This window comes from Leuciscus leuciscus, assembly GCF_965113295.1.
Source record: "Leuciscus leuciscus genome assembly, chromosome: 9".
Taxonomy (NCBI): Eukaryota; Metazoa; Chordata; class Actinopteri; order Cypriniformes; family Leuciscidae; genus Leuciscus; species Leuciscus leuciscus.
In genome coordinates this window covers 4,405,408-4,430,407 of record NC_138733.1, presented here as the reverse complement: position 1 = coordinate 4,430,407, position 25,000 = coordinate 4,405,408, and the positions used below count along the sequence as shown (strand labels likewise).

General features: G+C 42.7%; 1 protein-coding gene across 1 annotated transcript in view; it reads left to right on the top strand.

The window, feature by feature from the left end:
• Positions 1–25,000, top strand: part of dync2h1 (dynein cytoplasmic 2 heavy chain 1) — a 139,585-nt gene that overhangs the window by 102,931 nt on the left and 11,654 nt on the right. Inside the window, exons 79-86 of the mRNA XM_082179334.1 lie at positions 169–279; positions 4,706–4,861; positions 7,642–7,717; positions 7,827–8,044; positions 8,173–8,277; positions 9,310–9,426; positions 19,808–20,017; positions 20,870–20,959. Of these exons, the coding sequence (XP_082035460.1) occupies positions 169–279; positions 4,706–4,861; positions 7,642–7,717; positions 7,827–8,044; positions 8,173–8,277; positions 9,310–9,426; positions 19,808–20,017; positions 20,870–20,959 (1,083 nt within the window). The remainder of the gene's footprint in view (positions 1–168; positions 280–4,705; positions 4,862–7,641; positions 7,718–7,826; positions 8,045–8,172; positions 8,278–9,309; positions 9,427–19,807; positions 20,018–20,869; positions 20,960–25,000) is intronic.

Sequence of the window (25,000 nt, the reverse complement as noted above, 5' to 3'; positions counted from 1 at the left end):
GAGACATCTAGTGTGTGTGTGTGTGTGTGTGTGTGTGTGTGTGTGTGTGTGTCTGTGTGTGTCTGTGTGTGTCTGTGTGTGTGTGTGTGTGTGTGTGTGTGTGTGTGTGTGTGTGTGTGTGTGTGTGTGTGTGTGTGTGTGTGTGTGTGTGTGTGTGTGTGTGTGTAGGAGATCAACAGTATGAAACCCAAAGCCGGCTTCAGACTCTGGTTGACTGCTGAGGTCCATGCGAAGTTCACTCCCATACTTCTCCAGTCCAGCCTGAAGATCACCTATGAGGTCAGTGTGTGTCAGTCATTTCTCCATTTTAATCGATTCTCACTTAATGATCTTAAAGCGTAACTCTCGCCAAAATGCAACCTAGGCTCTTTTTGTGAATCTACTCGAGGCAAACTTTAGTTTAAAAGCATAATTAGGATGGAAACGCCACTTTTAAGTTTGTCCGTATTTTCGTTTTAGGTTAAAATGCCTTGTGAATGGGAGTGAATGGGAGTGAATGGGGCACAACTATTATAGCATCAAAAATGGCTATTTTTAAAACACTAAGAAGACTCGACACAACATGAAACTGTGCTGGAAGTCTCACCAGTGGCTCTACACATGAACTCCAGCATTGAGAACAGTGTTTGGGTTCACAGAGTTTACTAAAAAGAAAGATTTTGAACAACTCACTGTAAATGTGTCCGCCGGCATTTTGTCAGTCAAAAATAGTCGATCTCTGAATGCGAATGAACTGACTCTGAATTTTAGTATTGCTTCTTATATGAGGATCCTTTTTCAAATACAAGGTCAATATTGATTTTCACTAACGACAAAACAACAAATTATCCGTGAACTTATATGGAACTAATCTTTAGGAGCTTTCCATCTTTACTCTCCTCCCTGTTACGTCGCATTCGGAGATCGACTATTTTTGATTGTCAAAATGCCGGCGGACACATTTACAGTGAGTTGTTCAAAATCTTTCTTTTTAGTAAACTCTGTGAACCCAAACACTGTTCTCAGTGCTGGAGTTCATGTGTAGAGCCTCTGGTGACACTTCCAGCACAGTTTCATGTTGTGTCGAGTCTTCTTAGTGTTTTAAAAATAGTGATTTTGATGCTATCATAGAAGTGCCCCATTCACTCCCATTCACTCCCATTCACTCAAATATATATTTCATCACGGCCGGATGAAAACGCTAAATTTTCCAAATTGACAGAGTGTGTTAAAGATATAAAAGATTGGATGACGCGTAATTTTCTTTTATTAAATCCAGACAAGACAGAGGCAATACTTATCGGTTCAAAAAACCGCCCACAAAACCTCGCACAATACAACTTTAACATCATAGGATGTCCTGTTATTTTATCCTCTACAGTAAAAGACCTGGGTGTTATACTCGATTGCAACCTGTCTTTTGAAAATCATATTTCATATGTTACAAAAACAGCCTTTTTCCACCTTAGAAACATTGCTAAGCTACGTAATATGCTATCAGTTTCTGATGCAGAAAAGTTAGTTCATGCATTCATGACCTCGAGACTGGATTACTGTAACGCTTTATTAGCTGGTTGTCCTGCATCCTCAATAAACAAACTACCAGGGATGGAAATTAACTTTTTTGTCCACCGGCCACTGTGGCTGGTGGATTTCAAAATCTACCAGCCACTCAATGTTTTTACCAGCCACTTTCTTGTTTTTAACCGACAATGTGTAACCACATGTGAAAATTAATACTACAAGATCTACAATACTTAAGCAGTTTATTTAATCTCAAGTCTCAATGAAATACTGACATTTTCTCTTTCTCTCTTATATATATTTCTCTTTTTTACCTGGATGTGGCATTTTAATGATTCGTGGTCTTTTATGGCTTCCAGTTTTAGGTTTTTAGTCCCAACAATGAAACTAGGGCTGGGCGATATGGACCAAAAGTCATATCCCGATTATTTAGGCTGAATATCGATATACGATATATATCCCGATATTTTTTCTGCAAAGTGAGAGCAAATGTTCAGTCAAAGTCAAAGCCAAATATGACATGTCACAAGTAGTTTTATTGAAACCGGCTATTTCCACACACACAAGTACTGTCCCCCTTTACTTAACATAAATTGTAAGAATATGACTAATAGTAAAGACTAGTACTAATAAATAAACATTAGGCCTATGCTAAAGCTATTAAATAGCAGTTCCAAACTAGTTTTTGTTAATACAATGTTGGTATGAGCCACTAGAGTCATTTAAAAATATAAAAAATAACACAAAGAAAAATAAAGTGGCATTTTGGGGTTAATATGGAAACGACAGTTACCATGGTGAATACACAATATTAACAATAACTGTTAATGAACCATGGAAACTGCTCCTGGTGAATAGTATGAAAATCATCCCTGCATTACTTTTATTTTGTGTAATTTACAACGTAACGGCGTTGCATGCTCGTAGTTTATTTTGCACTTTATATACAGTGAGGCGATACACAGCGCGCGCCGCCACATTTGCGCGTGCATTTGAAGAGTGTTCGCTATGAGAACAGGATAACGGCTGACGTGACAGGACAAGAAAGTCAGTTTTTCTGAGGTGAAAGACTTTATTTCAGCGTACACTTATGTCCTCTAAAAGTGTCCGCCGTCTGTGTGAAACAGTATATTTTTATTTACCCGCCACGGTGGCCGGTAGGTGAAGCGAATTTACCCGCCACAACACAAAATCACCCGCATTTGGCTGGTGGCGGGTGCTAATTTCCATCCCTGCAAGCTACAGTTAGTCCAAAATGCCGCCGCTAGAGTTCTTACGAGATCAAGAAAATATGATCATATAACACCGATTTTATCATCACTGCATTGGTTGCCTATAAAGCTCCGTATTAATTACAAGGTATTGCTACTGACCTATAAAGCCCTAAACGGCTTAGCTCCAGTCTATTTAACGGATCTTCTATCGCCCTATAATCCATCGCGCTCTTTAAGATCACTAAATTCAAGGCTTTTGGTCATACCTAGGATATCCAGAACCACCAAAGGAGGGAGAGCATTTTCACATTTGGCTCCAAAACTCTGGAATATTCTTCCTGATACTGTTCGTTGCTCAGACTCGCTCTCCCAGTTTAAAACTAGATTAAAGTCGCATTTCTTCAGCCAGGCATTCATATAATCCCACAGTTCAAACTACAATCCGGCCTCTAGCTCATAAAAGCCAGAGGAGAACTGGCCCCCGACTGAGCCTGGGTTCTCCCAAGGTTTTTTTTTCTCCATTAGGTCACCTGATGGAGTTTTAGGACACCATTAGGTCACTTGATGGAGTTTTTCGGTTCCTTGCCACTGTTGCCTTTGGCTTGCTCAGTTGGGGATATTTTGGGGATATTTAATTTAATTTTATCAATCAATAAATTCCTCTTGAAACAAACTTTGTTGTATTATTTTAATTTAATACTGTGAAGCTGCTTTGATACAATCTGTATTGTGAAAAGCGCTATACAAATAAACTTGACTTGACTTGACTTGACTCCCATTCAAAAAGCAATCTGACCGAAAACGAAAATACGGTCAAACTTAAAAGTGGCGTTTCCATCCTAATTATGCTTTTATATGAAAGTTTGCCTCGGGTAGATTCACAAAAAGACCCTAGGTTGCATTTTGGCGAGAGTTACGCTTTAAATCCCAAGAATGGATATTTTAGTCTGATGTTTTCAGTTGATCAGTTGATAGTGCGCCTAAATCACAGTAAGCTTTGTGGGTTACACTTTATTTTAAGGTGTCATTGTTACAGTGTAATTATATATTTAAGTACTGAGTAATATTAATTAACAACATGTACTTACTATAGGGTTTGGTTTAGGGTAGTTACATGTAATTATGCATAATTTACTGTTATTTCTATGGTAAGTACATATGTAACATGGACACTAAAATAAAGTTTTACCACTTTGTGTTTTTGTTAAATCTCACCTTTCAGATTCTGTCAGTTTTATTAGTAAATTCAAACGATAAATACTGTTTTGATGCTCTTTAATGTGGCGTGACAGATCGCTGTAGCTGTGAACCGTCTCTTCCTCTTTACCACTAGTTATAGCATCAAATAAACATGAATGAACATCAGAAGGAATGTTGAAATAAACAGAAATCTCATGTAATCAGCGATTCAACCGCAGAAAGACGTCAGTAAGCTTGTGAACAATGATGCGTAAAACTATATTTACCTCAGAAAAGCCGTTTGTTGTCCATAAACTTGATAGTTAGCTAGAAAAATTACTTTAAGATAGGAGCGTTTTGATAAATATATGCACTATATTACTTATTCATTATATTTTTGCTTAACCTGTTCTTAAATATTTAATGCATTTCATTTTTTTTATAAATTTGTAGTGAAAACAGGTTTTTATGACAGCCACCAATTAAAAACTTGGAGTAGAAACATAATTATATCATTAAAGAGTTATTATTATAACATTATTATTATTATTATAAAAATATTTGTACACAAATCAGTTAATTTCACCTTTAATATTCCAGTAATACACCAATAGACTGGGTTCCCTGTGCAGGGTACAGCATTAGTATTTTCCTTGAGCAAAATTGACCTGATAAATATCCAAATGAATTTATATCGAATCTAATCGCGGTTGGAATCGAATCACACGCTTTGGGAAATTTGTGTCAATTCTCAGCCATAGAGTAACAGAGATGCGTCTCACATCTACTAATAACGTGTGTGTGTTCAGGCTCCTCCAGGGCTCAAGAAGAACCTGACGAGGACATATGAATCCTGGAGCGCGGAGCAGATCAGTAAAGGTGGCCACCTGACTCGAGCCCAGTCTCTCTTCTGCCTAGCCTGGTTCCACGCGGTGTGTCAGGAGAGGCGCAACTATATTCCTCAGGTACACACCTTGCACATGACTGTAGAGACACAACTATATTCCTAAGAATAATAGGCTAATGAACTAACCATTCAAGCAATCCGCCCCGAGTTGGCACTAATTTGAAAACGAAACTAATGCGCACGGCCGCACGTGTCCACGGGTACGCAGCGAGCAGAACAGGGAAAGCGTTTTCAGTTCATTCCTATGGAAAAACACTTGCTCTATTCTAGGGATGAGTCACGATTTTCAAATAAACTAGTGTTTTCTGTGTCAGTGTCGGCTGCAAAGATGATGTTGACGATGCTGACTCGCGATCTTCGCAGTAGTGAACGTGCCTATAGAGAGAAATGCACACTTCATACGAATTACGTAGCAGAGAGCAGCCCATTTCTTTTCGTTTTGAATTATTTTGTTTAAAAGTAGACATTTCAAGCTTTCTATAGATATATTTCTCATGTCTGTGAGGCAAGTAGCTTATACGCTGAGTTTTCGGTTCATTTATGAGACGAGCTCCAGTTCACGCGCCGGCGCCTCCGTGTCTTTATCATATTGTCTGCAATATTTACTTCTTATTTATTAAATCCAGGTAATTGGTTGATGAAACATTGATTAAAATTAAGATACAATTTATACAAAACGAAATTCACGTTAAAAAAGGCTTTCTACAAAACAAAACTTAATGAAGTGGTAAAAATCATGTCTGACCCACTCCATATGACTCCCGATATATTGGGCATCTTATGATCCTATCTTACTCATCTCATGCGGTTCCCTTTTCATATATTCAACATAGATGAAATAAAAAAAATAACATTATATTATTTAAACATAAATATTAAGTTTTTTAAGTTATATTTAAGTGTCACACCGCTCCGTTTTGCTCACATGCTCTGGTGTGCAACCTATACATGCACGTGGGGGAGGGGTGCGATTTTCGAATTATAATCGAATAACACGTCGATTAACCGGTGGAAAAACACCATCACATCCATAGTACACACCTGTCACATGACTGTAGACTACATAAATATACACTACCGGTCAAAGGTTTAGAATAATTTATGTTTTTGAAAAAAGTCTCTTCTGCTCACCAAGGTTGCATTTATTGAGGTCAATCTTATTGTGAAGGAATAATACAAATTCTATATGAACACATTTTAAAAGGTCATTTATTTCAAGGATGGCAAAGCTGAATTTTCAGTAGCCAGTTTCCACAAAAATCTTAAGCAACACAACTGTTTTCAACACTGAAGACTGGAGTAATGATGCTGAAAATTCAGCTTTGATCACAGGACTAAATAACATTTTAACATATATTCAGTTATTATAAACTGTAATAACATTTAACTGTTTTTATTGTACTGAGCCTATTGAGTGCTTTCAAAAGCGTATAAAAAAAATAAAAAAACACTTGATTATTCCAAACTTTTTTCCGGTGGTGTACATATGTGCGTCTCTTCCTCAAACAATCGCTGGAATTCAAACAGAAGCTCTTGGATCTGTTTGAATTATTAATTCCGACTCTGAATTGAACTACTGTGCGCCAGGCCTTTGAAGAGCTGCGTTTAATTAGCTGATGCTGATGCATTTCTCTTCCGTAATGTGTCTCGCTCACTCCATCTTTCTCTCTCTCCTTAAGTGGGCAGGAGCTAATAAGCTGTGTAGGAGAAAAGGAATTCATTGAGCTGATAGTGTCTCTCAGGGGCTGTGTGAAGGAAAATATGTAAACTACTATTTTATATATATATATATAATCAGGGCTTGACATTCACGTGTTTGCTCATCAGCCACTGTGAACTAGTGGTTTTTCAAAGTTACCAGCCACTCAGCATTTCCACTGGCCACCATTTTGACATCAATACCATGGGGAAAAACTGCAAAATAGACATTTTTAATATTATCTCATAATTTGTCAGCCGGTATATTAGGCTGCTGTCACTTTAAGAGCTGACGCACAGATCCGTTACACTGTTTTATATCGCCAATTTAGTGTCTTTATGTGCTGCACTTTGGGTGTGAGCACAAAATCTGCGGGAATTAGTACAATTATGCTCAATACGTGCAATTTGTTGCCGAACTTCAAGCCCTGCAACAATATTCATCCGGAGCAAATGAATGGAGTGAGTGAGGAGAGGTGGGTTTGTGTGTCACTCGCTGTCGGAGAGATGAGAGAGAGAGAGAGAAAGAGCAGCTGGTATCGTGTTTCCTGCGGAAGAATTTCAGTATATTCCATGTATCGAAAAATCTATATTTTTGACAACACTAGATTGCACTCATTTTATTATTTCAGATGCCTTTTTAAAAGACTACCATTGAAAAATGTATATTATATCAAATTCAACCCACCAAAGTGGCCAGAGGAGTGACTGTGTTACAAGTCACTGATGAAATACACACACATTTAGCGGGTTAGTGGGTGTTGATGTCAAGCTCATATATATATATATATATATATATATATATATGATTTATCTGTAAATATCTTTTAATGTTCGACTTGATACTGAAGTACCAGTAGGTTTTGCATTATCAGCAGGCGTTTTAAAAGGTTTTCTTTCATACACTTGCTTAGATTAAATCATGCCTGTTGTGAAAAGTCTGGGAACAATTTAGAGCCAAAGAAAAGATGAATGACTCAACGCTGTCCTTGGAGATTCATGATTCTGGCTTTTGAAACATGACTCCATATTTAATCATGATTCAGTGTGAGTTTCTGTTGCCCAGGCTGAATATATGAAGTTGAATTGAACTGATGATGATGATGATGATGATGATGATGATGTGTTTGTGTGGCACAGGGTTGGACGAAGTTCTACGAGTTCTCTCTGTCAGACCTGAGAGCCGGCTTTGAGATCATTGACCGTCTGTTTGAAGGTGTGTGTTGGTCATGTGTGTATCAGGGTGTTTTTATCTTTGCACATGTGAGGTCTCACTGTAGGATTTTTCTTGTGTGTGTGTGTGTGTGTGTGTGTGTGTGTTTCAGGTGGGAAGGTGTTTCAGTGGGAATTCGTGCACGGTCTCCTGGAGAACGCCATCTATGGAGGCCGCATCGATAACGTGTGTGACCTGCGCATCCTGCGCTCGTACCTACAGCAGTTCTTTAACGCTCAACTCCTCGCGCAGTCGCACACACACTCTCGTGTCAAGAAAACACACGCTTTCCCGGCTCAGATACACCTGCCCAACTCCTGCAGCATAGCGGTCAGTGAATGTGTACTATGTGTACTATATAGTTAACAAGAAACAAGCATCTTGTGCGTGCTTTTTGGACTGATTCTACCCATAATCCTTTGCACGATTGGATTAAAGTCACCCTGCTATGTGTGCAGGATTATCGTGTGGTGGTGGACGCTCTCCCTGAAGACGACAAACCCAGTTTCTTCGGCCTGCCTGCAAACATCGAGCGCTCTTCACAGAGAATCATCAGCTCACAGGTGTGTGTGTGTGTTGAGGTCATGAGGGGTCAGAGGTGTTTTGAGAATATTTTGCTGAGCAGGACATTCCTCTACATCACAGGCATGCACACGTGTGTGTGTGTGATTCTTCTTTCCTGTGGGGGGGAGTTCATAATAAGCTAACAGTCATAGTGCATTCACACACAGGATTGTCTCCTAATATTTTTTTTTACTGAAAAATCTTCACATTTTTAGACTTTCTTTAGACATAATTTATGAACATTTTTAGTTAGTTAGAATCTCTTCAAATGTTCTTGGGTAGTTTTTACTGTGATTTCTAATTTCCTGAAGCAAACAGCAGCAGTGCTTGCGAGCCAACCAATGAAAAGTCTTAGCTGGTTCTATCGAAACTTAATGCTGCAACTTTTCCGTTTTGTATGCAAATACATGCAAGAAAGACGACAGATTACACTTATGCAGATATAAGTGATCACAGTGACATCATCACTGTTGCTGTCACACGCTAACATTGTAAGTCAATGGGAGAATTCAACTTTAAAGTTGACAAAAAAACAAAACGTTTGAATGGATTTAATTGTGGTTAAAAATATATATGCTTGTGATGCTTGACTGAGCAATGCTGGAGTGTTCTGGTGGGTTCGTTGCTACACAGTTGCTGATGTGTTCAGGGTCGCTGCAGGAATCTCTTGTTTTATATTGAATGAAATACGCAAATCAGTCCCATTCACTGTCACTCTTTCTTGACTTCACACACACACACACACACACACACACATTCTCTTTGTGTGTTTAGACCATTGCACTGCACTCCTATTTGTCACTGTCAGGTTTAGACTGATCTTTGTCTCTACTGCTGTAGAGACTGTGTGTGTATGTGTGTGTGTGTGTGTGTAGCTCTTGTAATGAGACCAATTTATCATGTGTAAGAGTCGCCCACCCCTTCACTGCAGTTTGCCACAATCACAGAGAGAGATGGAGGATAGTGTACAGTGAGATCTAATGTGCTCACCTCAGGGGTGTGTGTGTGTGTGTGTGTGTGTGTTTGCACAGGTGATCTCTCAGTTGAGGATTCTGAGCAGGTCTGTCGCGGCCGGCTCCAAATTCGACAGAGAGATCTGGTCTAATGCACTCTCACCCGTGCTCAACCTGTGGAAACGCCTCAATCAGGTATTCATCAGCATTTTAGAAAACATATTGTATCATAGTTTACTCTTTTCTGTCCCAGATGTCCATGTACAATGTTTATGTTGCATGTGAAACGAATAACAGCACTTTTCTGTAACTTTTCTGTCAGTTCAGTCTTGTTTTTTTAAGAGTGACAGAATCATAAAACAATCAGAGCTGAAATGTGCCACTCAAAATGTTGTAGTATCATATAGGGGTGTAACGGTTCCCTCATGTCACGATTCGATACATATCACGATCCTGAACTCACGATACAATATTATTGCGATACTCCAAGACATATGGTAAAAGGTTAACAAAAAATGAACTGTTGATTAAAATGTTAAATTTGGTTTTACAATGTGTGTGTGTAAATGAATAGTCTTGGACTTAGAAACCCAATGAACCGACAATAGAGACACCAGAATAACAATATTCATGATTCTGAAGCTGAAAATACTGAATTATTTTAGATGAATATGCTTGCACTCTGTCACTGACTAGATATATTTAAAATATTGCAGGCCACTTTTTACACAATTATTCCCACATTGCATTATTATGCATTATATTCATCATTAAATATAGTTAGTTAGGGAAAGTTAGGCTTTTTTTTTTTTGCCAATCTGCAAAATAGCTATTCTTACCAATAGCTTTTTTTACCATGTGTTCCTATAGGTGTCTAGTAACACCTCCCAATTTATCCACGGTAAAATCCTCGGGGAAACGCCTGGAGAGGCAATCAAAGTTGGGGTGCCCAGACGGCCTGGGTAAAAATAATGATTTTCAATATTACCTTTTAAGATGTCTAACTAGGGGTTTTTAGGGGTGCTGAATCTATCCCAGCCATTAGTTTTGAGTAAAAATGACTCCAAGTCCGTACAAAAACCACATAAAAATGGTTTTATTGAACAATTACAAAACAAAACTTACTAAATCGGTTTAAAATTTAACAAACCTCATCCAACTCCCCTACATCTCCCTCACTCCTGTTATCATCTGGCTGGTTGATATTCTGGCAAGAGTTACCATTACAGTTCCCACAAACAGAAATACGCTTGACGCCTTGCTTTTTACAGCAGCACCTGAGAGTGTCACAGTCCCCTGCACAGTTGCAGCTGACAAACTTCAGAAGGTAGTGCGGTGCAATGGGATCTGTTGTAGGGACTGGTGCATAACCTTGTTCTCCTTGTTTCCATCCATACTCAAGGACATCCAGTGATGGACTTTGTAGCAATAGCCGATCTCTGGTCTGGAGATATGCCCGCAGAGAGTGCTGTGCTGCAGCTCCTGTAGTCGGAGGCAGTTTCTCAGGCTTGATCTTTCCGACATCGTAAGATGTGTCTTTAAGGTAGTTTGTGACGTCAGAAACACCAGCGATTTCAAACTGCGTTTTTGAGACTGTCTTTGGTTCACTGCAGATCTTTTTCGACCTCACTCAGACCGTCACCACGGTCTTCCCTTGAATGATGCCATTCTTCCACCTATCCTCGAGAGGCAGAGGTGGACAAAGTACACAACTTCCTTACTTGAGTGAAAGTACAGATACTACTGGTCAAATATTACTCCGTTACAAGTAAAAGTTGTGAAGGACGATTTTTACTGAAGTAAAAGTACGGAAGTTCTTGTCTTTAAAATTACTTAAGTATTATAAGTAAAAAGTAAATGTCAATGCATTGTTTTATTATTGTTGCATTGTTGTATGTAATACTTACAGTACCTTATGCCTCTGAATCTATGCCTGCCTACCCTCATATCAATATCACATTTATTTCTAGAACACAGTTCCAGTAGTGTGGGATTGAATGTGAGATTGAATAAGTGCACTCAATAACGTCCACAATGGTTTCGGACACCCAAATGGCTGCTTGGCAAAATCAAAAATCAAGTTGATGTCAGAATCCAACGGCAGATTGACATTAATCTCCAACGTTGGACAGACGGGTTGACATCAGAAACCAACATCAGTCGAGTTCTGACAGCAACCCGACTTTCATTTCCAACCAAAATGCAACCCTTGCAACCAAAATCATCCCCTTACTTTCTACTCAAGGAGCTTGACAGAAATGTCGTGGAGTAAAAGTATGATATTTGTCTTTCAAATGTAGAGAGGTAAAAAGTTTCCATAAAAAAATAATACTCAAGTAAAGTACAGATACTCAAAAAGCGTACTAAAGTACAGTACTTAAGTAAATGTACTTTGTTACTGACCACCTCTGCTCAAGACCTAATATCAACAATGTCAGGTGACTGACCTTAGGGGTTGGCTATATAACATCCAGGTGAGCCAACCACTTCCAAAAGATGGAAACTTTTTACTTCACTACATTTGAAAGACAAATATCATACTTTTTACTCCACGACGTTTCTGTCAAGGTCCTTGAGTAGAAAGTAAAGGGATGATTTTAGTTGCAAGGGTTGCATTTTGGTTGGAAATGAAAGTCGGGTTGCTGTCAGAACTCGACTGATGTTGGTTTCTGATGTCAACCCGTCTGTCCAACGTTGGAGATTAATGTCAATCTGCCGTTGGATTCTGACATCAACTTGATTTTTGATTTTGCCAAGCAGCCATTTGGGTGTCCGAAACCATTGTGGACGTTATTGAGTGCACTTATTCAATCTCACATTCAATCCCACACTACTGGAACTGTGTTCTAGAAATAAATGTGATATTGATATGAGGGTAGGCAGGCATAGATTCAGAGGCATAAGGTACTGTAAGTATTACATACAACAATGCAACAATAATAAAACAATGCATTGACATTTACTTTTTACTTATAATACTTAAGTAATTTTAAAGACAAGAACTTCCGTACTTTTACTTCAGTAAAAATCGTCCTTTACAACTTTTACTTGTAACGGAGTAATATTTGACCAGTAGTATCTGTACTTTCACTCAAGTAAGGAAGTTGTGTACTTTGTCCACCTCTGCCTCTCGAGGATAGGTGGAAGAATGGCATCATTCAAGGGAAGACCGTGGTGACGGTCTGAGTGAGGTCGAAAAAGATCTGCAGTGAACCAAAGACAGTCTCAAAAACGCGGTTTGAAATCGCTGGTGTTTCTGACGTCACAAACTACCTTAAAGACACATCTTACGATGTCGGAAAGATCAAGCCTGAGAAACTGCCTCCGACTACAGGAGCTGCAGCACAGCACTCTCTGCGGGCATATCTCCAGACCAGAGATCGGCTATTGCTACAAAGTCCATCACTGGATGTCCTTGAGTATGGATGGAAACAAGGAGAACGTCTCGGTTACATATGGTAACCCTCGTTCCCTGAGGGAGGGAACGGAGACGTACGTCGTGGTGAACGACGAATAGGAATCTCGCTAGAGAGGCCAATCTACTTCGAGTGAAACTAAACGGGCCAATGCATATTGGCGTGCAATCATTTGCATCAGCTGTGCAGCCTCGCAGCGCGGGTATTTAACGAGCAGCTGGTGCGATTGCACTTCAGTTTTTTGCTGAGGAGCCGAGCCGGTGAGCTGGCTGCCCCGGCGGGTCGCAGCAGATGTGGCGACGGGACGTACGTCTCCGTTCCCTCCCTCAGGGAACGAGGGTTACCATATGTAACCGAGACGTTCCCTATCGTTCGGTCACTACGACGTACGTCGTGGTGAACGACGAATAGGAATCCCTACCAAAGTGCCACAGCTGCTGCACCCCATCCAGCGCCCTGAGCAAGCCTCTACACCTTCTTGCCTGGAAGGACGATAGGAGAGGGCTTACACCGAGAGTATCCTTCACTGTTGTTCCGTGATAACCCATACAGTGAGATTATTGGATAACACTGGGAAAGCGTGCCCGAACTGAGGGAGGGGAACGCTGCGGGAGCCACAATCTTAAGAAGAGTTATGTGGGAATAAACATATGGACTAACCCAAGGGTTGTACTGCATATGAATAGTGGGTGACTTAGCCCAAGGGAAGACACGGGCTTCCGTTTAGGAGCAGCCGTGGAAGATATACACATATGGGATCCCCGTAGGGTCACACATATGGGACCCAGCCTAGACCCGGTTCTCAAGGATTCAGCGGATAAAGGCCTGGCACCGGACGCTCCGCCACGTCCGGGCCGAGGGTGTTTGGAGGACTCGACAGGCTTTGACTCTGGAGCAATAAGGGTGCACAGTAGGGTGCAGCAAGCCGACAGAGCCGGTACTCACAGTGCTTCTACCCCTTTAGGGTGAGAACATGGGAGGACACGGGCTCTACACGTAGGCTATAGTATCTAGCGAACGTGTTAGGTGTCGCCCAGCCCGCAGCTCTACAGATATCTGTTAGCGAGGAGCCACGTGCCAGCGCCCAGGAGGATGCAACGCCTCTCGTGGAGTGTGCGTGCAACCTGAGCGGGCAGGGCACGCCTTGAGCTTGGTAAGCCAAGGCGATGGCATCCACTATCCAGTGGGCCATCCTCTGCTTGGAGACAGCCTTTCCCTTCTGCTGGCTTCCGTAACAGACAAAGAGCTGGTCTGAGGTCCTGATGCTTTGAGTTCTGTCCACGTACATACGCAGAGCGCGAACGGGACAGAGCAAAGCCAGGGCTGGGTCTGCCTCCTCCAGGGGCAGCGCTTGCAGGTTCACTACCTGATCTCTAAAGGGAGTGGTAGGAACCTTGGGCACATAGCCAGGCCGGGGTCTCAGTGCAACATGGTTGTCACCCGGCCCGAACTCTAGGCACGATTCGTCGACCGAAAATGCTTGCAGGTCCCCTACCCTCTTGATCGAGGTCAGTGCAATCAGCAGCAAAGTCTTCAAGGAGAGAAGCTTTAAGTCTGCTGACTGCAAAGGCTCAAAGGGAGCATCCTGGAGTGCTCGGAGCACTAGGGAAAGGTCCCAAGAGGGTATGGAGGGGGGACGAGGAGGATTTAATCGTCTCGCCCCCCTAAGGAACCTGACGACCAGGTCGTGCTTTCCAACTGTTTTGCCATCTATGTGGTCATGATAAGCTGAAATAGCGGCAGCGTGTACTTTGAGGGTGGAGGGAAACAGCCTTCGCTCCAACCCTTGCTGCAAGAAGGAAAGCACTGACCCTATCGAACATCTTCGGGGGTCCTCTCTGCGAGAGGAACACCACTCGACGAACAGGTTCCACTTCAAGGCGTACGCACGTCTCGAAGACGGCGCTCGCGCAGAAGTGATGGTGTTAAGTACCTCTGAGGGTAAGTCACCTAGAACCTCCGCGTCCCACCAGGGACCAGACATGGAGTTTCCAGAGGTCCAGACGCGGGTGCCATAGGGTGCCCCGTCTCTGAGTCAGAAGATCCTTCCTCAGAGGAATGGGCTAGGGAGGGACTGTTACGAGGAGCATGAGTTCTGGGAACCAAGTGAGGGTGGGCCAATAGGGAGCCACCAGAAGGACCTGCTCCTCGTCCTCCCTGACTTTGCACGGAGTCTGTGCAAGTAGGCTCACTGGGGAAAACGCATTTTTGCGAAGGCCCCGGGGCCAGCTGTGAGCCAGTGCAACCGTGCCGAGTGTTCCCTCGGTCAGGGAGTGAAACAGCTGGCAGTGGGAGGTGTCTGAGGAGGCAAACAGGTCTACCTGAGCCTCCCTGAACTCTCTCCAAATCAGCTGAACCACCTGGGGGTGGAGTCGCCATTCTCCCGAAGCACAGCTCGTGATAGCTCGTCGGCCACACGGTTGAGCACACCGGGGACATACATGGCTAGAAGCGACCTCAGATGCTTCTGACTCCAGAGGAGGAGATGGCGGGCGAGTTGCGACATGAGACGGGAGCGTAGACAACCTTGTCGGTTGATGTACGCAACGGTCACAGTGTTGTCCGTACGGACCAGCACGTCTCTGCCCTGAAGCGGCTTTTTTAAGCGGCTCAGAGTGAGACGTGCTGCAAGCAACTCAAGGCAGTTGATGTGCCAATGCAGTTGATGGGTCCGTCCGCACCCCTGACACTGCATGCCCGTTTTACGTGGCACCCCAGCCGGTGGGAGAGGCATCTGTGAAACCACAGCATGCCTGGACACCTGTTCCAAGGGGACTCCTGCCCGAAGGAACGAGGGGTCTGACCACGGACTGAAGGACTGGCGGCACTCCGGTGTGATTGTCACCCTGTGAGTGCCGTGATGCCACGCCCATCTCGGGACTCGGCCGAAAAGCCAGTGCTGAAGCGGTCTCATATGGAGCAGTCCAAGCGGGGTTACCGCTGCTGCCATATGCCCCAGGAGCCTCTGAAAGAATTTCAGTGGGACCGCCGTCCTGCCTTTGAATGTGTTCAAGCAGTTCAACACCAACTGAGCGCGCTGCTCTGTGAGGCGCTCTGTCTGAGTGACCGAATCCAACTCCATACCGAGAAAAGAGATCCTCTGCACGGGGGCGAGTTTGCTCTTTTCCCGGTTGACCTGAAGGCCCAGCTGGCTGAGGTGCCTGAGCACGAGGTCCCTGTGTTCGCATAACTGATCTCGAGAGTGTGCCAGTATGAGCCAGTCGTCGAGACAGTTGAGGATGCGAACGCCCTGTTCTCTCATGGGAACAAGGGCCCCCTCTGTGAATTTCGTGAAGACACGGGTAGACAGGGACAGGCCGAAGGGCAGGACCTTGTACTGATATGCTCGACCCTCGAACGCAAGCACAGAACGGCCTGTGTTGGGGAAGAATCGAGACATGAAAGTACGCGTCCATCAGGTCGATCGCTGCAAACCAATCTCGGGGACGGGTGCATTCGAAAATGCGTTTCTGCGTGAGCATTTTGAACGGTAGCTTTTGAAGGCTCCGATTCAAAACTAGCAGGTCCAAGATCGGTCGTAACCCACCACCTTTCTTGGGTACAATGAAGTAGGGACTGTAGTGCCCTGACCTCATATCGGCTGGAGGGACCGGCTCTATCACGTCCTTCGCCAGTAGGACTGCGATCTCCGCGCACAAGACATGGGCATCGGCTGCTCTCACTGTAGTGGAGTGGATGGCCCGAAACTTGCGGGGACGCCGGGCGAACTGAATCGCATAGCCGAGCCTGATGGTCCGAATGAGCCAGCGAGACGGACTGGGGAGCACTAGCCAGGCTCGCAGAGACCGTACAAGCGGGACCAAAGGGACCGTAGGCGTACCCGGAGTGGGGCAGCGAGGTGGAACACAGGGGCTCGGCTTGGGAGGCTCTCTCTGGGAGGCGGCCCATAGCGGAGTCTGAGTGTGTCGTGCAACACTTACCCGGTTCCACGAGGCAGGAGGTGCAGGAGGTGGCTTGGTTGCGTTCTCGAACCGCACACTGTTGCCTGCTGGCGATAGAAGAGGCGGATGAGAGTGGTGAGGATTCTCTCCTCCCACTGCTCTCCTGGCCCTTTTCAGACCCAGGGATGGAAGAACTGCTCTTTTTTTTTTTGGGGGGGGAATTTAGGTACCACTGTGACTCCAGTGGTGGAACACTCAAAAGATTCGTTCCCCGGCCCTCACCGGGTGAAAGCAGCTCCACCCATCTCCGGGTCACCCATCTCAGGGGTGATTGTTTCACCGACCACTTAAACAGTGGCTGAGACGGGCGGTGTCATCCTCCTGCAGCGGACACAGTAGAGCAGGCTGTGCCGGAGTGTTTTTTTTTTTTTTTTTCAGGGGATTACACCCTTGGCGACGAGTAGACTGAGGGGCGGCCCACGAGGCACTCTGGTGGTACGTCGGGGAAAGCGCTTCAGTCTGCTGCTAACTGCGGAGAACTGCTGGGCCAATTCTCAACAGTGTCGCCGAAAAGGCCACCTTGTGAGATGGGAGCATCGAGAAAGCGTACTTTGACGACGTCTCGCACCTCTGCAAGGACAGCCAGGGGCGTTTCTGGACCACCAAGGTGGACATCGTCTGGCCGAGGGCCTGCGCTGTGACTTGAACACGGTCAGTCGACAAGCGCAGCTCAACTCCGGCTTAGAACTACCCTCGTGCAATAAGAGTGCCTTGGCCTCGCATGCAGGGCAGAGGTGGCTCGCCAGAGGCACAGCCACCCCACCATCGAGGGTAGCGAGAGAGGTGAAAACGTATGCAGAATTTGGCACTTTTGGCGTTCCATATTTTGGGACCAATATAGCTCCATACTCCTAAGTTTTCAATGCACATCCGAGAAAGACCCGGGAAAGCATGGCTGTCAGTTCTGAATCTGATTCAGCATAAGCACACACACTATTTACAGTGGGAACTCAGCATACCCTCATTTCCAGAACAAAACAGGCCCTCTCTCCGATGCAGCAATCGACATCTGCCCTCAGCTGGAGCCCTGAATGAAACGCTAGGTTCCTCCAATTTTGAAGGACCAGCAATCCCATCCAGAAGCTGCACAACTTGTGATGCGCTAGAGAGGGAGGGGCCCTAGGGGGTTGGTTCCCCGAAGGAGAAGCCCTCAGCTCTCAGATCACCCAAGCCATTCTACTGAAGTAGACCTCTCCTGGTGGCCACCAGGGAGGGCGCTACAACGGAGAATAGACAAGGAGACCGCGCACCTAGAGCGCCGAGCGAGCGCTGGGTTGCCGTGACAACCCGCGCTGCAGCCCGGCAGCTCGACGGCACACGACACGCTGAGGAGCGAGAGATCCGTCGGGTTTTCCCCGCGGAAGCTCTCGCCGATCTCCACGGTCCCCCAGAGTGTCGAGCAGACCTGCAGCTGTGCTTTTACACACAAGCAGCGGCTGGCCAACAACAGAGGGGAATCAAACTTTCCGGAGAAAGAAGAGTTGACCGGCGTGTCGACGTGGTCATGTTCCCGTGCGAGAACATGAACCACCCACAAACACAGTCTCACATGTTTCCCAGGCATGCGAGACAGTGATCGTGGCCGTCAGTGAGGACAGGAAACGACCGCAACCAGAAACACACGGGTGGAATGTCATCTTTAGAAAGACGCAACTCACACCCATGTAAGCTCTTTCAGGGAAATACTCTCCTTGGTACTGAAGCACGCAGGGGAACGGTCGCAGCGGACACAGACAGGAATGCAACCTGTCGTGCGCTGTCTCCCTTCACGGCGGTCTTTACCAGCCATAAGAACGGCTATTCAGCGCTCTTGGCGCACCGTTACCAGCTGTGAAAACAGCTTTTTTGTTTTGCTCAGTAACACAAAAACAAAAGAGAGAAAAAGAAAGTCGACCCCGCTGCTGCGCTGTATCGCCCGCACCAGACACGAGAGATCATCTTGAAGAGCTTGCTCGTTGTTTGATCACTCAGTAGATTAAACAGCATCGAAACGCTCGGCTCCGAAGCAAAAAGCTGAAGTGCAATCGCACCAGCTGCTTGTTAAATACCCGCGCTGCAAGGCTGCACAGCTGATGCAAATGATTGCACGCCAATATGCATTGGCCCGTTTAGTTTCACTCGAAGTAGATTGGCCTCTCTAGCGAGATTCCTATTCGTCGTTCACCACGACGTACGTCGTAGTGACCGAACGATAGGGAACAAGGTTATGCACCAGTCCCTACAACAGATCCCATTGCACCGCACTACCTTCTGAAGTTTGTCAGCTGCAACTGTGCAGGGGACTGTGACACTCTCAGGTGCTGCTGTAAAAAGCAAGGCGTCAAGCGTATTTCTGTTTGTGGGAACTGTAATGGTAACTCTTGCCAGAATATCAACCAGCCAGATGATAACAGGAGTGAGGGAGATGTAGGGGAGTTGGATGAGGTTTGTTAAATTTTAAACTGATTTAGTAAGTTTTGTTTTGTAATTGTTCAATAAAACCATTTTTATGTGGTTTTTGTACGGACTTGGAGTCATTTTTACTCAAAACTAATGGCTGGGATAGATTCAGCACCCCTAAAAACCCCTAGTTAGACATCTTAAAAGGTAATATTGAAAATCATTATTTTTACCCAGGCCGTCTGGGCACCCCAACTTTGATTGCCTCTCCAGGCGTTTCCCCGAGGATTTTACCGTGGATAAATTGGGAGGTGTTACTAGACACCTATAGGAACACATGGTAAAAAAAGCTATTGGTAAGAATTTTTTTTGCAGATTGGCAAAACAAAATTCCTAACTTTCCCTAACTAAGTAGATTAATGTAGTACTGACACTAAAACTCTGAAAACTTGAATTTTTTTCTCATACAGTAATTTTAATTTTGGGTGAACTATCCACAATAAATATTGTCACTGTCCACGATATACATATTGTTGCATTCTTGTATTGCGATATATTGTGACACCCCTAGTATCCTGGGAACTCAACAAAACACAACTTTATTACCCAGCACACAGTGCAGCCTCACTCCTGGAAATTGTGTAAAGCCAACCAAACTGCAACGGACAATTTCCACCAGCCGTTTTGTGTGCAATATGCACTAAACGTTCTGTGGGCGTGTCCTTCTGGGCTGAGTTTGGGTTCTGATTGGTTATCGTTTCCCGTCGCGCTCTAGTTGGCTCTTGCATCATGTGACAGATTCTTTCTGTTGTGTCTCAGGGTTCCTCATTGATCCATCAGAACGTGGCTCTTCCCAGCGAGGGCGCCGGCTCTCCCGTTCTCTCGTTCGTCCAGCTGGAGCAGTTTAATGGCATACGATTGGTCCAGAGCATCCACCAATCGCTGGCCTCGCTCAGTAAGGTCATCCGAGGCACGTCCCTCATGACTGCTGACGTACACAAGCTGGCCACCGCACTTCTGAACCAAGAGGTAAGAGTGAGGGAATCACTGTCTCCTGCATATTATTTAATGAAAGCAAGATACTAAAGGCATACATTTTTAGATTTTGTGTTTTTTGGCTTTTCATAAAGCATTGTTTCAGACTAGTGGAAAGAAAACATCAAAGCACAATTTTAAGTGTTTATTTTATTGCATTTTATCTCGTTGCATCTGTTTATTTCAATTATATTACAGTCAAACCAACATTTATTCAGACACCTTCAACATTTCTCACATTATCACAGTTTATTCGCTATAGTTTAGAAAATGGTAATAAAATATGACAAATCAGTGGATATTTGACTGGTTTTGTCCGTCCTTCTGTTAGACTGTCTCACACATGAATTATGTTGAATATCTGTCAGCTGTTAAATTTAACTACACAATTAGATAATACCAGTTTAGCTCAACCAGTGACCAAGCAATGCTTCATTTTGTTCAGTCTGTGTGTAAAAAGAGCATTAGCAATTAAAGAAAAAACACTTCAGCAAAACATGATCAGCTCAAAGTGTCGGATTCCTTTTTGGTCCCAAATTTGTATAAATGTTACTGGTAGTCACTGAATGAAGAATTTTTGGTTATAATATGTCAAGAGTTCACTTTATTTTGCTGTCCTCACTTACATAAATGAACTATAGTGTCCTGCACACACTAGTAAAAAAATATCAAAAATGATATCTGGTGTCTGAATAATTTTTGGTTTGACTGTATCTTTAAAGGTCATAAGAGTCAGAAATCTCACCTTCACCATCACTTACATAGACCAAACGTTACAGTTTTATTAAGCATTACAGTATGATAGGCTGTGCTACTTTACCAACGCTCCCTCACTCTGTGTCTCAGTGTCCGTTGAGTTGGCAGAGTAAATGGGAAGGCCCTGAGGACCCGATGCAGTATTTGCGAGCCGTGGTGTTCAGAGCGCTAGCAATTCAGGTAAACAAACTCACGCAGATGTTCAAATGTGTTGATTCAGCTCAACTCATCTCAACTTGTATTTATAAAGCACTTTCAAAACCATTAGAACGGACCAAAGTGCTGTCCATAAACATTAAATAACTCTAAAATACATAGAAACATCATCAAAAACATGACCTAAGGAAATCATACAACCAATCACTCACAGTTCTCAGACCTAATCAAACGCCAACAACTTGATAAAAATAAAACCTTCCATGCTTGACGAGGATTTTAAAGATAATGGAAACACATTCCAGAGTGCAGTCGGGGTCGTGGAATGCGTTTGACCTTCTCCAGGTGTTCTCGAGTTTGTTTAGCCGTGTCTATGGGAGTGTTATGATCCTAGAATACGGGAATGCACGAAGCCGTCGTGTTTGTTCAGGATGCAGCTGGCCTTGTTAATCGGCCACATATTTCCCTGTAATAGACCCAAGACGCAGATCAGCTTATGCTATACTCTCGATGTGCGATACATATTTTCCAGTTTTCGAGTGGAATCATGTTTTTTTGTTGTTGTTCTGTTCCTATATAAATAAACGTATAAATTAAAATGAAAATAAATGCAGAGCGATCATCTGACCCGATGAGTGTATCGAGACGCAGCGCCACCGGTCTCCCATCATGCTCAGCAGCTGCCGCCGTGAGGCGAGGCATCTCTCCTTGTTTTCCTAACATGAACCCGTCAGAATGTGGGCCGCGGTGTCAGAGATGACTCATCTCATTACATGAGGGCTTTTACACTCTTTTGTGCTTTGGCTTTGGATAAAAGCGCGCTCTGAATGGCATGCTGTGAAGCTGATGGCATGCTGTCTCTGATAACTCTGGGTCACAGCGCTCCGACTCTCGCATTACACTATGTAGTTTGGTGATTTAACAGCTATTCTGTGGAGCAGGCAAACTAACATTTACCATAGTAACCTGGTAACATGTTTGTAACTTTGTAACATTGATAATCTTTAAGTGATATAAAAGTAAAATAATGTGATAGACAGACAGATGATTGATAGAGAGAGAGACAGACAGACAGACAGATAGATAGATAGACAGACAGAGAGACAGACAGACAGACAGATGATAGACAGACAGAGAGACAGACAGATAGACAGATGATAGATAGAGAGAGAGACAGATATACACATGATAGATAGATAGAGAGAGAGAGAGACAGACAGATAGATAGATAGACAGACAGAGAGACAGACAGACAGATGATAGAGAGACAGACAGACAGACAGACAGATGATAGACAGACAGACAGACAGACAGATGATAGACAGACAGAGAGAGAGACAGACAGACAGACAGATGATAGATAGAGAGAGAGACAGACAGACAGACAGATATACACATGATAGATAGATAGAGAGAGAGAGAGACAGACAGATAGATAGATAGACAGACAGAGAGACAGACAGACAGATGATAGAGAGACAGACAGACAGACAGATGATAGACAGACAGACAGACAGACAGATGATAGACAGAGAGAGAGACAGACAGACAGACAGATGATAGACAGACAGACAGACAGACAGATAGATAGATAGATAGACACATGATAGATAGATAGATAGATAGATAGATAGAGAGACAGACAGACAGATAGAGAGAGAGAGAGAGAGAGACAGACAGATAGATAGATAAATAGATAGATAGATAGATAGAGACAGACAGACAGATAGATAGATAGAGAGACAGACAGACAGATAGATAGATAGATAGATAGATAGAGAGAGACAGACAGATAGATAGATAGACAGACACATGATAGAGAGACAGACAGACAGATAGATAGATAGATAGATAGAGAGACAGACATACAGACAGACAGACAGACAGATAGATAGATAGATAGATAGATAGATAGATAGATAGAGAGACAGACAGATAGATAGATAGATAGATAGATAGATAGATAGATAGATAGATAGATAGAGAGACAGACAGACAGACAGACATACAGACAGATAGATAGATAGATAGATAGATAGATAGGTAGACAGACAGACACATGATAGATAGAGAGAGAGAGAGACAGACAGAGAGAGAGACAGACATACAGACAGATAGATAGATAGATAGATAGATAGATATATATAGAGAGAGAGACAGACAGACAGACAGACAGACAGATAGATAGATTGATTGATTGATTGATTGATAGATAGATAGACACATGATAGATAGATAGAGAGAGACAGACAGACAGATAGATAGATAGATAGATAGACACATGATAGATAGATAGATAGATAGATAGACACATGATAGATAGATAGATAGATAGACACATGATAGATAGATAGATAGATAGACACATGATAGATAGATAGATAGATAGACACATGATAGATAGATAGATAGATAGATAGACACATGATAGATAGATAGATAGATAGACACATGATAGATAGATAGATAGACACATGATAGATAGATAGATAGATAGACACATGATATACGAATGACTTAAATAATGCTTATAATGCTTTCATGACTACACTAATTAATTCATATGATAAAAATTGTAAACAAGTCAAAATTCGTGCTCAAACTGCGAAAAAATCCTTTGGTAACCCTTGGATGACAAATGGGTTGAAAAACGCTTGTAAAAAAAAAAATTATCTGTATAAAATGTTTCTTAAAAAAAGAACAGAAGAAGCTGAGTGTAGATATAAAAAATATAAAAACAAACTTGTATTAATTATAAGAAAACAAAAAAAGGATTATTACACCAATTTGATAGACAAAAGTAAAGGTAATATCAAAAATACATGGGGTGTAATAAATACAGTCTTGCATAAAAGCAGGGCCAAAATTATTACTCCTGATTTTATAACCAAGAACAACTCAGATAAATATGCAACAGAAGAAATTGTAAACGAATTCAATAATTATTTTGCAAACATTGGCTCCAATTTAGTACAATGCATCCCAGATGAAAACATTGATGGTTGTATTATTCCACATAGTGTAAACAGCATTTTCCTTGAGAGGGTACAAGCGAGTGAAATTTTGAAAATTGTGTATGAATTTGCAAATAAAAAGTCAAATGATTATACAGATATGAATATGGCACTGATAAAGCAAATTATAGACGTTATTGTTGAGCCTTTTACTTATATTTGTAATTTGTCATTCTCTACAGGGAAATTTCCAGAAAGTATGAAAATAGCCAGAGTGGTTCCACTTTTCAAAAAAGGAAATAAAAATGATGTTTCGAATTATAGACCCATATCCTTGTTACCACAGTTATCTAAAATTTTGGAAAAACTATTTGTGATTAGATTAAAACAATTTTTGGATAAAAATAAATTGTTAAACAATAGTCAATATGGATTTCGTTCAAATCATTCAACTGCAACAGCAATTTTGGAACTGGTAGAAGAAATAACCAATGCTATGGATAAGAAACATGTTACTGTAAGTGTCTTCGTGGACTTGCAAAAAGCGTTCGACACCTTAGACCATGAAATATTACTGAGTAAACTACATAAATACGGTATAAGAGGTATAGTTCATCAGTGGGTCAAAAGTTATTTAAAAGATAGAGAGCAATATGTTGAAATCAATAACACAAAATCAAAAAATTGTCCAATAACTTGTGGTGTACCCCAGGGATCGGTACTAGGTCCAGTACTTTTTCTTCTTTATGTGAATGATATAGCAAATGTTTCAAAGTTACTAAAATGTATTTTGTTTGCGGATGATACTACTTTATTTTATGCTGGTAAAAATATAAATGATGTATTACAAGTTGTAGAGTATGAGTTTGGGAAAATTATGAGATGGTTTAACGCCAATAGACTGTCTTTAAATATCAGTAAGACAAAATTTATGATTTTTAGTTGTATAAATAAGGATTTTGATGTAGCATTGTCAGTACAAGGAGTACAGATTGAAAGGACTCATGAATTTAAGTTTTTAGGTGTTGTGATTGATGAACAGTTGACATGGAAATTCCATATTGACCATGTTAAATCTAGGGTATCCCAAATTATAGCCGTGTTACATAAG